The sequence below is a fragment of the Sarcophilus harrisii genome, chromosome 6, assembly GCF_902635505.1.
Source record: "Sarcophilus harrisii chromosome 6, mSarHar1.11, whole genome shotgun sequence".
NCBI classification, from domain to species: Eukaryota; Metazoa; Chordata; class Mammalia; order Dasyuromorphia; family Dasyuridae; genus Sarcophilus; species Sarcophilus harrisii.
This window is the reverse complement of record NC_045431.1, coordinates 232,171,748-232,185,984: the sequence shown is the minus strand read 5'-3', so window position 1 is coordinate 232,185,984 and position 14,237 is coordinate 232,171,748. Positions and strand designations below refer to the sequence as shown.

Sequence of the window (14,237 nt, the reverse complement as noted above, 5' to 3'; positions counted from 1 at the left end):
TTCCTTCTCTCTCTCTGCTTTCCCCTTATTCCTTTCCATTCTCTTCCCTCCTCATCTCTCCCCTCCTTTCCTTTCCTCTTTCCTTCTCTCCTCTTTCCTCTTTTTTTCTTCCTTTCTCTTTTCCCCTTTGCTTTTCCTTCCTCTCCTTTTCCCCCTTTGCTTTTTCCTCCTCTCCTTCTCTTTTCCCCTTTGCTTTTCCCTCCTCTCCTTTTCCCCACTTTGTGTTTTCCTTCTCTTGTTTTCCCCCCTTTGCTTTTTCCTTCTCTCCTTTTCCTCCCTTTGCTTTTTCCTTCTCTCCTCTTTTCCCCTTTGCTTTTTCCTTCTCTCCTTTTCCTCCCTTTGCTTTTTCCTTCTCTCCTTTTCCTCCCTTTGCTTTTTCCTTCTCTCCTTTTCCTCCCTTTGCTTTTTCCTTCTCTCCTCTTTTCCCCTTTGCTTTTTCTTCCTCTCCTCTTTCCCCCTTTGCTTTTTCTTCTTCTCCTTCTCTTTTCCCCTTTGCTTTTACCTCCTCTCCTTCTCTTTCCCCCTTTGCTTTTTCCTCCTCTTTTCCCCTTCCTCATTCTGCAACCCCCCCCCCCACTCTCCCCAGAGACTTAAGATACAAAGAGACAGCTGAAATCCTCCCAAAGTGGGGGTGGGGGTGAGTGGTTGGAAGGAGGAGCTGGGGTGAAGGGGGGTGCTTCCAGCACAAACACAGCTTGGGAGTCCTTTCCATCTGGCCTGAGTCTGATGAGCAGCGGGGAGTGAAACCACAGGGAGGGAGGCTCAAATCCAGCCAGGTCCCAGGGAACAGAGAAACACGTTGGGGCTATCTCCAGACCTCAGCCAGTTGGCAGCTGTCTCCCTGCACATCCACTTGAGTCTGCCCCTAAGGGGCCAGACCCCTACAGCCCATTCCAAGTCTGCACCCCAAGAGGCCAGACTCAAGACGGATGTGAAGCCTTTGTTTTAAGTAGGGAGTGAGGCTAGCCTCCAGCACAGAGGAAGGGTGGCTACAAATCCCACCTTCACTATTTGCAGAAGCACTGCCTTCTGGTCCCATTTTTTTTTAAAAGAACCATTAGTTTTCCATCTTTTGAGCCATAATATGAGTTTTCATGGTACGACGCCCTCTGTGGAGCGCTCTGGTCCCTGGCAAGGAGTTGGGGGGCGGGCGTTTAATGAAAGGGAAGGTGAATTACTGAAAGAACCTTAGCAGTCTGGGCCAACTCCCTCCTTTTGTAGATGAGGAAGCAGAAACCCAGGAAGTGACTTGCCAAGGTCACACAGCCCGTTAGGTAGCAGGGATGGAATTAGTGAATCACAGAGTTTGAGTTGGAGGAGAGCTCCGGGACCGACTAGTCCAGCCTGTCTCCAAATGGGAATTCCTACATAACCCAATGCGAATCCAGTCCTTGCATGGGGAGTGAAAGGATGAAAAGGTGTGGGGCGCTACCAGAGGAGTTCTCAACCCTTTTTTGTGCCCATCTCCTTGGGCAGCCATCTGGTGAAGCATAGGGATGGACCCCTTCTCAGAATCATCTTCCTTCTTTCCTTTTTTTTTCTTTTTTTCTTTTCTTTTCCTTTCTTTTCCCTCTCTCTTCTTTCTTTTTCTCTCTTTCCTTCCTTCCTTCCTTCCTTCCTTCCTTCCTTCCTTCCTTCCTTCCTTCCTTCCTTCCTTCCTTCCTTCCTTCCTTCCTTCCTTCCTTCCTTCCTTCCTTCCTTCCTTCCTTCCTCTCTCTCTTTTTTCTCTTTCTTTCTTGCTTTTTTTCTTGTTAGGGTTAAGTGACTTCCCTAGGGTCACACAGCTGGTAAATATTAAGTGTTTAAGGCTGAACTTGAACTCAGGTCCTCCTGACTTCAGGGTGCATAGTTGCCTCCAAGATCATATTTTTAAAAGCATAAAAAACATAGGATTACATGAGAAACCAATTATATTGAAATACATATGTAATATTTTTCCCATCTAAGTTTATAGACTCCTTGGAATATATCCAACAACTCTTTGGGCCACTAATTAAAATTTAGAGGGACCTCAGAAGCTATGTAACATCCCCCTACATTTTACGATTACAAAACTGAGGCTTAAAGAGGAAAATGACTTGCCTAGGGTCACACAGATGGTTTATGCCAGTGGTGAGTTTAGAACTCAGCTCCTCTGATTATGGAGTCAATAAATTTTGCACTGTCACTAAATACAGCCAGAATTTAAATTAATTCAAAGGTGGATGCTTAGTTCTAAAAGAGACTTAGAAAAGGGGTTCTTACCCTGAGGTCCATGATTTTTAGAAAATGTTTTCTGATAAATATTTTGATACAATTGCTTTCCTCTATGATCCTCTGTATTTTATTTTATTCATTAAAATCATTCTGAAGAATCTGATTATGAAATTATATATATTTAGAAACAAAACCAATGCAGTAAATTTAGAAGAAAAGTATAATGGGGAGGGGGGATCTTTGCAGCAAGTTCACTAATAAGAGTCTCATTTCCAAGAACTTATCCAAATCTATAAGAATGAGAGCCATTTCATATTTGATAAGCAGTCCAAGGATCATCAGGGGTCCTCAATCTACAGCGTGGGCCAGATGCAGCAGCGGAAGACATTTATCCCCCTCATCCAGGGCTATGAAGTTTCTTTATTTAAAGGCCCACAAAACAAAGTTTTTGTTTTTATTATAGTCCGGCCCTCCAACAGTCTGAGGGACAGTGAACTGGCCCCCTATTTAAAAAGTTTGAGGACCCTGAAATAGTCAATTTTCTTTCTTTTTTTTTTAAATTGGGAAGGTGTTTTTTTAATTTTTAAAATTTTTCATTTTTTTCTTCATTAAAGCTTTTTAGTTTTCAAAACATGTGTGTGGACAATTCTTCAACATTAGTCCTTGCAAAATCTCGTTTTCCAATTTTCCCTCCCTCCCCCACTCCCTCCCCTAGATGGCAAGGAGTCCAATACATGTTAAACGTGGTAGAAATATATTAAATATTAAAATATATTAAACAGGCAATTTTCTAGGAAGAAATCCAAACTATCAATAGCTACATGAAAAAATGCTCCAAATCAGTAACAGAGAAATGTAAATTAATTCAGCTCTCAAGGTTCCACCTCCCATCTATCCCATTAGCAAAACTGTTGAGAAGTTGTGGAGAAACAGGTCTTGCTGGTCAAACCGTGAACAATTCTAGCAATTTGGACTCTGCCCTCAAGGTCACTAAACTGTGCATATCCTTTGCCCCAGATACCACCAGTGCACCTTTATTCAGAGGAGATTAAGGAAAGAGGAAAGAGACTCACATACACAAAAATATTTTTAACTATTCATTTTTGTGATGGCAAAACCCCAGAAACTAAAGTGGTTCCATCAACTGAGCAATGACCAAGCAAGTTATGATATTTGAATATAATGTAATATTATTTTTTAATTTTTAAAATATATTTTCCCCCATTTATGTTAAAGTAGTTTTTTAAGATTTGGATTTTTTTTTTTAAGTTTTGAGTTCTGCATTCTATCCTTCCCGCTCAACCTTCGCCTTTCCTCTTCCTTAGACTGTCAGCAATCAGATATAGGCTATTCATGAAGAATCATCTAAAACATTTTCATGTTATTCATCATGTACAAGAAGACTCAAATAAAAGAAAAGAAACAAATAAAGAAAAATTTTAAAATATCATATTTCAGTCTGTATTCAGATAATATCAGTTCTTTCTCTTTAGCATTTTTCATCATTAGTCCTTTGGGATTGTTTTGGATCATCGTATTGCTGAGAATAGCTAAAACATTCACCGTACTTCATCATACAAAATTTCAGTTACTGTATATAGTGTTCTCCTAGTTCTGTTCACTTCACTTTGCATCAGTTCATAGCAGTCTTTCGAGGTTTTTTCTGCTTGTCACAAAGCACAATAATATGCTTCAGCTTGTTCAGTTGTGCCTTAGTTGATGGACATTTTCTCAATTTCTAATTCTTTGCCATCATAAAGAAATAAATTTGTACAAAGAGTCCTTAACTACTTGCCATTTAGGGGAGGGGATGGGGAAAAGGGGGAATCGGAAGACAAAGTTTTGTAAGGGCTAATGTTGAGTAATTATCCATGCATATCTTTTGAAAAATAAAAAGCTTTAATAAAGGGGGGAAAAATCCCAAAGAGGTCCTTTTCCTATATTTTGGATGTCTTTGGGATATAGACTTAGCAGTGATATTTCTGGATCAAAGGACTTGCACGGTTTTATAGTCTTAATACAATGGAATATTATTGTACTATAAGAGATGATAAAAGAGACGGTTTTAGAGAAATCAGAGAAGACTTGGATGAACTGATGCAGAGTGAAAACAGCAGCACCAGGAGAACATTTTAAACAGTAACAATAACATTACTAGGGCAAACACATTTGAAAGCTATGAAAACTCTGATTCACGCAATGATGAGCCTGATTTCAAAAGACAGATTATGAAGTAGGCTACCCTCCATTCTGACACAGAATGGAGAATGAAACATATGTTTCTGGGCACAGCCAATGAAAGAGTTTGTTTTGCTTGACTATGTATTTCTGTCCCAAGGTTTTTGTTTTTTCTTCCCCTATCTGGGACGGAAAGAAAATCAATTTTGTTAACAGAAAAAATAAAATCTGATTTAAAATAATAGTACTGATTAAAATAAATAAATAGAAACAGTATTCTAAGAAGTCTATAAACTTCCCCAGATTTCCAAAAAGTTTCATCAGCAAAAAATAGTGATAAATCTCTTGCTTTTCCCTTTGTATACATCATTCAGCAACACACGAAGACACTTTCCTTGAGGCTTTCCCAGAGGGCATAAAATGTAATACAGTGGGCAGAATACTGGACGTTGAGCTGGGACATTTGGGATTGAATCTGTATTCTAGCTTTTTAACCAATAATTGATCATCAAGATCTTCCCAGAGCCCTGGGCCCAAGACTAGGAAAGGTGCCACAAGAGACCCCTTACAAGCCCTGGGATCCTGGAAAAGCACATAATAATTCTCTGAATCTCAGTTTTTTTTATCTGCATAATGGAGATAATGATACTTATACTAACAGGGTTGTTGTGGAGATTAAATAGGGGTAATATGAGTCAGGTCCCCTCTAAATATAACGGTTCTATCACTACCACTAGCTATATGTTCCTGATTATTTCATGCCCCCTTTCCGAGCTTCAGTTTCTTTATCTGGAAAAATGGAGACAATAATCCCCATTATGGATAGAATGGATATTATAATCCATTAAGTAAGATGGATGAATTTGGTATCAGAAAAACTTGGGCACTCATGAGCTGTGTGTGACCCTGAGCAAGTCACTCATGTTTCAGTCATTAAGTTAGAGCTGGAATCCCCCCATTTTGCAGATGAGGAAGCTGAGGCCTCTCTAGATTGGAAAAGTCCTTTGCCCAAGAAATAAAGGCAGAGCCAAATCTTGAATTCACTGTACCTCACCCCAGTTTCTTCATCTGTGAAATGGGGATGAGTAGGATAATAACTGCTATCTTGGAGGGTTATTGTGAGGTTCAAATGAGGTCATGTATTTTCATATCTTGCAACCTTTAAAGCACTCTCTAAATGTCTTCAATGACTCTGCCTGGTCTTTTTGGGCATCTGATGCATTTTCCAGAGCTCAGGGTTCAGAAAGGTGTCCAAGAGACTGTTTCCTCTGTTTCCAAAACTTTTCCTCACTGCCCCAGAGCACATGCAGAAGCTTGCCATCTCCAGCAACGATAATCAGAGTTCACTTTTCCAAAGCACTTTACAGTTTATCAAAGCACTTTCCTCCAGCACCTTTGTGGGAAAAGGATTATCCCCCCCCTTTTACAGACAAAAAATAGGGATAAGAGAAGGAAAATTTAATCACCCAAGATTCAAGAATCAAGCCCTTTAGAAGACCAGAAGTGAGGCAGTGGAAAGAGTCCAGAATTGGGGGGGGGGGGAGTCAGAAGATCTGGATTCAAATCCTAGCTCTAATATTGACTATCTTTGTAACGTTGAGCAAGTTCCTTCTCTCTGGTCCTTTTTCTCTTGGGTAAGATGAGGGAATGATGCCAGAAGGCCTCTCAGGTCCAGCTCTGAATCTGGGATACTAATCAAGAAAACCTTAGAGTTCCCCTATTCCAGCCTCCACAGAGAACCACGGGTCATTTGAGCTGGGCTGGACCATAGAAATCTTGTCTACTTCTACCTCCAGTTTACAGAAGAGGCAAACTGAGGCCCCAAGGGGCTGGAAACTTAGTGGAGAGAGTGCTGGCCTTGGATTTGCATCCTAGCTCCATCTACCTTGAGCTGCCTCCACTTTTCAAGTCTCAGTTTCCACATCTGTGAAATGGAGTTTTATCCCAAGATTGCGGAGAGGAATATACTCAGTGACCTTCAGATAAGTATAGGAGTGTGGACTTGACTCCTACTCTCCTGCCTCCCTCCCAGGCCAGGTCCCCTCCTCTCACGGCACATCCCTCCTTCTCCCGTGGACAGACACACAAACAAATACCTCTGTTCCCCAGCAAGGGGACCTGGGAAGATGCCCAGAAGCCGGGGCTCACCTCGTGGGGGGCGGGCAGCCGGGGGAGCGGGCCGAGGCTAAACATCGGCATGTCGGCCGAGGCGCTGCTGACCGGACCTGGGACCACAACTGGTGAGGGGGCGGCCAGCTGGTCTCCTGGTGGCTCGGGCCCCAGGTTCTGCTCCTGTTTCACCATGATGGCACATAGCTTATGCCCCAGGGCCCATGCTCCATGTTCCAGCTCTGGGAAGAAAGGGTTTGGTAGGATTTAGAGATCAGGCTGCCTCCTCCTTTCTTCCCTTTCTGGATAGAGAAACTGAGGCACAGGGTGGGGACAAAGGGGAATCATTTGTCTCAGGTCACACAGCTCTTCAAAAATGGACGTTGGGATTTAATTTCAGTGCTTTTTCTACTACATAATGCTTACAAATCTCCCATTTTTGCATGTGGGGGATAATCATAATAATATTAGTAGCATTTACCTAGCGTCTATGATGTGCCAGGCACTGTGTTAAGCATTTTTACTACAGACTAGATGATACTATTTTTATTATAGACTATCCTAACTTTATGATAGACTTCATACTATACTGTGTTTACTATAGAGCCTATATTCTAACATACTATACTATATACTATGCTATATTTATTATAGATCATAAACTATCCTATATTTACTATAGACTATTTATTAGCACACTATGCTGTATACTTTACTATTTTTACTATAGGTTACGTACTTAGCATATTATATTGATTATAGGTTATATACTATCCTATATTTACTCTATATTCAACTATATTATATTTATTATGGATTGAATACTATACTATATAGTTTATATTTACCATGTATTCTATATTTATTATAAATTATGTACTATCCTACATTTATTAGACTATGCCTGTATTTACTATAGACATATAGACATAGAGACAAGTATAGATATTTACTATAGACATATAATCAACTATCCTACATTTACTATATACTAGGCTATATGTACTATAGATTATATAATCTATATATTATATTTACTTAATACTATAATTTATACTCCATGTATTATTATATGTATATAATATTATACTATGTATATGTATGTATATATTATGTATACTATGTACATATATACTATGTATCTATGTAATATTATACTATATTTACTATATCCTATCCTATATTTATTATAGACTATGTACTAAACTATACTATATTTATTTTATTTTTTTTACTATTTACTATATTTGCTATAGACTATATGCTAAACTAGACCATATTTACCATAAATATATACTATACTATGTTTACTACAGATTATATTTACTGCAGATTATATACTATACTATGTACTCTATTTGCTTAATATTACAAACTATATATTATACTATACCATATACTATATACTATATACAGGACTTCTTAAATTTTTTCCACTCGTCATCCTTTTCACTTGAGAAATTTTTATGTGACTCTGGGTATACAGGTATCTAAAATGGGCAGACAAATCAAACATTTCCTGATAATAAATTATAATTTTTCAACCCCCTCATTCAGTTATGAGACAACATATGGGGTTGCAAACCACAGTTTAAGAAGCTGGGCTATATACTGTACTCTTTCTCTCCCTCTTTGTGTGTGCGTGTGTGTGTGTGCGCGTGCGTGTGTGTATGTGTGTGTGTGTGTGTGTACACATATAAAATTTAGAACTATAAACTATGGGATGTTTACTCTAGATTAGACTAGATTATATTAAATACCAGCAGCTATAGTATATTACATACAATGCTATATTTACTCTATGGGATGCCAGGTCTTAGAGGCTGTGAAGTCCAAATCCCTTGTCTGACAGATAAGGAAAATGAGGTCCAAACAAGGAAAGGGTTACATAGGGTTCCACTTAGGGTTCCACAGCTCCTGTGGGACAGAGCTGAGTTCTGGGTGGGCTCCCCTTCTCTACCCCGAGTCTGTTTCCGCCTTCCCCTCAGTCCCTAGTGGCCCCCAGTGGGAGTGTATCTTCTGTCTATAAATGGAGGGAATTGAAATGGGTGGTCTCTGAGGCCCCTTGACCTCTAGTCTATGAGCCTGTATTGGAATCTTTGTCCTGGTTAGGAGTCAGACAGATGATCCTGCAGGATTTAAAAGTCTCAGAGCCTCCTGCTTTTTTTCTCTTACAACTTATTGGTGAGGAGGCTTTAGGGTGACTCCTCTAGGGGCTAGCTCCCTTACGAGACCAGCTTGGTCTTCCTCAGTGGGAGCTTTAAGACTTGGTGCATTTGTGGGGGACGGAAGGAAGCCCGGCTCCTAGGGCCTAAGGCCCGGCCTCCTGGGGAAGCGGTAAGCCCAAGTGGCTGAGGGATGTTTGCCTCGCCCTGCCCCGTATCCCCCTCCACCCAAGCCCGGGCTTTTCCTGGAGGGATTGGCAGAAGGTGGAACGGCCACAGGCCGCCCCCGAGCTCCAGGGACACCCATATGCTTTCCTAAATTACAGGGCTCATCCAGGCCGCCTCCAGGAAGCTGCCCCCTGCAAGGTGCCCACAAACAAATTACTTTAAAAATAGGATCTGTATGGGGCAGGCTGAGTAGTAAGTGGAGCCTGGCTGGGCCAGGCTGGCTGAGGGCGGGGGAGCAGAAAGTCTGTCGTGGGCTGGAACAAGCCACAGGATGGGCTACACCCCTGTCCTGCCCACAGTTTCCCAGGTTGGAGAAGAGCGGTCCCTTCCTGCCTTACACGGGCTGCAGGAAGAGGCCCGAGGGATTGTTCAGAGCCAACAGGAGTCAAATAGGGGGTCCTGCCGAATCAAGAAACCTCAGAGCATCACGGAAAACCACTGGGTTTTCCTACCACCCAAAGCCATAACTAGGGTGGGTCAGGTAAGGCAGGGCCCTAGTTAGCAACATGTGGGGTGGGAGAAACGCTTCCTTCCCAGAGCCACCCAGGACAACCAGCCTTTTGTTCAAACAAGAGTAGGAGAAAGTGCTTCCTAGGATTGGTGGAAGGAGCCATGTTTGGGGCAGGGAAGAAGAAAGGAGGGAAGGCTGTCCGTTCTGGGGCAAGGCCTGGCTCCTATATTTGTGTGGCTCAGAGCCCTGATGGGAAGAATCCCATCCTGGACCAGTTGTTCACCTTGATGGACCTCAGATTTCTCACTGACAAAATCAGGGGATTGGACTTGACCTCTAGGGGTTGCCTGGACCACGTCCCCTTTCCCCAGTGACTAGATTTGCCCTGAGTGCCAGCACCAACCCGTGAATATGCCCGTTAGCCAACCACCAGGAGGCTCAGTTACAGCTCGGTGCCACCTTCCCCAGACTCCAGGGCAGAGGATTTTGCAGAAATTCGGGCAGGAGACTCAATTCAATGTTCATTAATAAATCACCTACTATGTGTAAGGCTCTGGGTATACAAAAGCAAGAAACGAAACAGTCCTTGTCCTCAATGAGCACAAGCAAAAACCCACAGCTAGCATTTATTTAGAGCTTAAGGTTTGCAATAACATGATTTCATCGACTGAGGTGGGAAAGACCCACGGGCTGAATCGTGGCCTTCTTCATGGAGGATCTTAGACCCAGAATGCAAAGGGACAATCCAGTCCAGTCTCCTCATTTACAGATAAGGAAATTGTGGCCCATGGAGTCTTATTTTACAGATGAGGAAATTGAGCCCCATTTTACAGATAAGGAAATTTAAGCCCACAAACATGTCTGAGCAGGATTTAGAGATGGAAGGGACCTCACTGATCTATCGCTTATTTTATAGGAAGGGGAAAGATCCAGGGAGATTAAAGGATGTAAATTGAATCCCAATCTGAGCCCTCTCTCTGGGGAGGCTGGTCAGCTCCCTTCTCCTTCCTGCCCTGACCTCTCCTGTCCAGGACTTACCTCTTGGGTTGTCCTCTGTCTTGATTGGAATGAGGGGACTCTGGGGGGCGGAATCACCACTCAGGGAGTAACTGTGCTCCGCCTGGATGCCCGGGGTGGGCGGGTCCAGCTCCATGTCCAACAGTGGGTTCTTCTCGGCCAGGATAGGGTCATCAAAGAAGCTGCTGAAGAGGTCGTTGGAGAAGTCCTCCATGGTTTCCGTGAAGTGTTCCAGGTGCTCTGGGAAGTGCTGGCAGAGGGACAGAGGGGAAAAAAAAGACAGAAGGTCATTGTCCACCAGATTTTCTCCAATCAACCAAAGCATTGATTCGCTCCAATTCAACAAATATGGATCAAGCTCCTGCTAAGGACCAGGATCTTGATACATAAATGAAAAAGGTCCACTTTTAAAAGAAATATAGTGTTTAAGGTCCCTTTCTTCCAACCGAACGGAAGAGAGGGGAGATGATTTGCCTATAGACAAATGTCGTACAGATTGAGGAATGAAAGGCAGAAAGGAGAGCAACAGACAAGTCTCAGGGGAAAGTTAGTAGAGGGAGCAAAGATCTCCTTTGAAACCCAATGCTTAGACCAAGATCTCTGTGTGGCCTTGTGCTCATTAACTCTTCTTTCAGTGGCTTGGGTGCAAGCACAGATGGAATAGTTATCAGATTTTCATTTGACACAAAGTTAGGATAAATAAATAATACAATACAGAAATAAAACAACAGAAGATGCAAAGAAATTGCTGTAGGTGAGGGGTCAACTGGGTGGTACCGTAGATAAAATGCTAGTCCTGGAGTCGGGTTCAAATCTGGTCTCAGATGCTGACTAACTAAGGCTGGGTAGATCCCTCACCTTCTGTTTGTGTCAGTTTTCCCATCTGTAAAGTGGGAAGAAAATGGCAAACTACTCCAGCAACCTTGAATGAGCTCACCAAGAAACAGACACAACTGAACAAGCAGGTGAAAACTTTGGGTGTAACTGAATAAAGTGAAATTGAATAAGTTTAAATGTAAAGTCCCACACCTGGGAGCAAAGAATCAATTTCAGTAATCCAGGATGAAGAAACACGGCTAGATAAGTAATCTGACTAAAATATTTCTGGGTTTTAGTGGACTTCAAGTTCATTATCAGTTAATGATCTCATATGGCAAGGAAGCAAGCTAGTGTAGGAATCGGGTTGCATTGAGATGAGTCATCTGAAGAGGTAGAGAGATGATAACAGCACTTTATCCTGCCTTGGCCCACTCATACATGGAAAATTATGTTTAATTCTGAGCATTGTATGCTATGAAAGTTGAGAAGCTGGAGAGTGTCCCAAAAAAGACAATAACGATTGGGAATGGCCCAATCATGCACTTTTCAGACTTTATGAAGACTGAAGGAACTGGGATGTTGAACATGGGGAAGAGAACACTGGGAGGAAATTAGACATGAAAATTGTCTTGAATTACTTGAAGGAATATGGAATATAGAAACATTTCTTTTTTCTTTTTTTTCCCTGAGGCAATTGGGGTTAAGTGACTTGCCCAGGGTCACACAGCCAGGAAGTGTTAAGGGTCTGAGACCAGATTTGAATTCAGGTCCTCCTGACCTCAGGGCTGGTGCTCTACCCACTGTGGCACCCAACTGTTCCAAACACTGGAACATTTCAAGATTTATTCTGCTTGTTCTCAAAGGGCAAACTTAGGTTCAACATCATGGGAAAAAATTTTTTTAACAATTAGTTATTCAATATTTCTGATATGGAAAGTAATAGATTTTCTACCATATCCATTGGGAAACAGTTTCATATTCCTTATATTTCCATTGTTGTTATTTCTTTTCCTTTAAATTAATGACTCTTCATGGAACCCTACAAAGCACTATAAGCAAGATTCCCCTGATGTGTAAACTTTTTAAATGTCTCTAGGTCATTGGTTCTTAACTAGTTATAGTTCAAGTCTGATAGAGAATTTTAGTAACATCCAATAACAATTTTTTTTTTACTCTAAAGACAAAGTCAATGAGAAGTCACCAATAAAAGACTCACAAGGTTCCATGGGGGAAAAAAACAATTAGTTATTCAAAAGTGAAACCTTGAGAGATCTTGGATTCCCATTCACTTGTGATCTTTTTTTAAAATTTAATTTTATCTTCTCAATCAATTAAAACTTCCCTTCTGTCCCTCCTACCTTCTTCTCCTCCATTGGGAGGAACGTCTGTTCCCGTTACAAATATATAGTCAAACAAAGTAAATTCAAACAATGGCCTTGTCCACAAAATTGTGTCTTCATCATTGATGTGTGGCTAGTGTATTTTATCTTAAGTCCTTTGGAATTGTAGTTGGTCATTGCATTGATCAGACTTCTTAAGTCTTTCAAAGTTGTTTGTCTTTACAATATTGTTATTGGATAAAATGTTCTTTTGGTTCCGTTCACCTCACTGTAGCAAATCATACAAAATCTTCCCATGTTTTTCTAACATCATCCCCTTAGCATTTCTTAAAGTCCAATAGTGTCCCATTCATTCATACGCCATACACAACTTGTTCAGTCATTCCCTGATTGTTGAGCACCCCATTAATTTCTCCTAGAGTCCTTGGAACAAAGTTTGATGCAGAGCTACCTGTCTGGTTGTTGAAGACCGTATACTTGACGGGGAAAGGGGTGGATTAGAGATTCTCTGGGATGTGTTACAAATCTGACACTCTGTGATTATCATTCCTGGAAAGTCATCTATTTGACAAGAAGTTGATTCATTGAACAGAATTCCCCCACCCAGCTTCCCTTGATCCTATCCATTTGACGCAAGAGAAGAAGCTGATATAATCCAGACCCCTCCTATTGAGAAGAATAAAATGGAATTAAAAAAAAAAGATCACAAGTAAATGGGAACTCAAGTTCTCCAAGTAGTCCATATCATCTAGGAGTACTCAGTCTACCGGGGGAAGACTACGGCAAATGCCCAGGACCCAAGTAGATAATAACAGAAAGAAGCATAACAAGACTTCATTTTTATTATATTTAATTTTACCCTAATTATACGTACAAATAAAATTTAACTTTTTTTTTTTAAGTTTTGAGTTCTAAATTCTATCCCTCCCTCCCTTCTCCCCACCTTCCTAAGAGAGTAAGTAATGCATGCTATTTATACATGTATCCATGCTTCTGATAGCCGTTGAAGGTATGAGAACATTAATAATTAACATTTGAATTGCATTTTATAGAATCTCTATTTTGCCAATGAAGATGCTAGAGACTCTAAATCTTGTCGGATGTCCTGCAAACCAGCAAAAGGTAGTATTGGAGTTAGAGATTCCATCTTCGAGTCCTGGCTTAGCTATTCATTGCCAGTGTGATGGTGGAGAAGTCACTTGACTCTTCCTTATTTGTAAAATGAAGTATTGGACTCGGTGGCTTCTTGGGTCACTTCTAGCTTCAGGGCCATGATGTCATGACTCCTGCTGGACTTGAAGTGAGAAGGGGCACATTTCATCACAAGGCAATCATTCCAGATGGGTGTAGTTGAGTTATTTTAGCCGTGTCCAACTTTTCACGACTCCATTTAGGGTTATTTAGGGCTAAGATACTGAAGTGGTTTGCCATTTCTTTTTTCAGTTCATTTTACAGATAAGGAAACTGAGGTAAACAGGGGGAAGTGATTTGCTCAGAGTTGTATCGCTAGTAACTGTCTGAGACTGGATTTGAGTTCAAATGTTCCAGTCATGTACGACTCTTCATGAACAACCCATTTAAGGTTTTCTTGGCAAAGATCCTGGAGTTGTTGGTCATTTCTTCTCCAAATGAGGAAACTGAGGCACACAGGGTAAAGAGACTCGTTCAGGGTCCCGCAGCTAGGAAGTATCTGTGGCTATATATTTGAACTCAGGTTGAACTTCCTATAGGCCC

The 14,237-nt window shown here is 41.3% G+C and overlaps 1 protein-coding gene across 1 annotated transcript in view; it reads right to left on the bottom strand.

Annotated features, from left to right (window-relative positions):
• The window catches only part of CREB3L1 (cAMP responsive element binding protein 3 like 1), a 53,873-nt gene that overhangs the window by 17,324 nt on the left and 22,312 nt on the right, over window positions 1-14,237 (bottom strand). The window contains exons 2-3 of the mRNA XM_012552618.2: window positions 10,366-10,594; window positions 6,523-6,725 (exon numbers count right to left, since the gene is read on the bottom strand). Coding sequence (XP_012408072.1) covers window positions 6,523-6,725; window positions 10,366-10,594 — 432 coding nt within the window. The remainder of the gene's footprint in view (window positions 1-6,522; window positions 6,726-10,365; window positions 10,595-14,237) is intronic.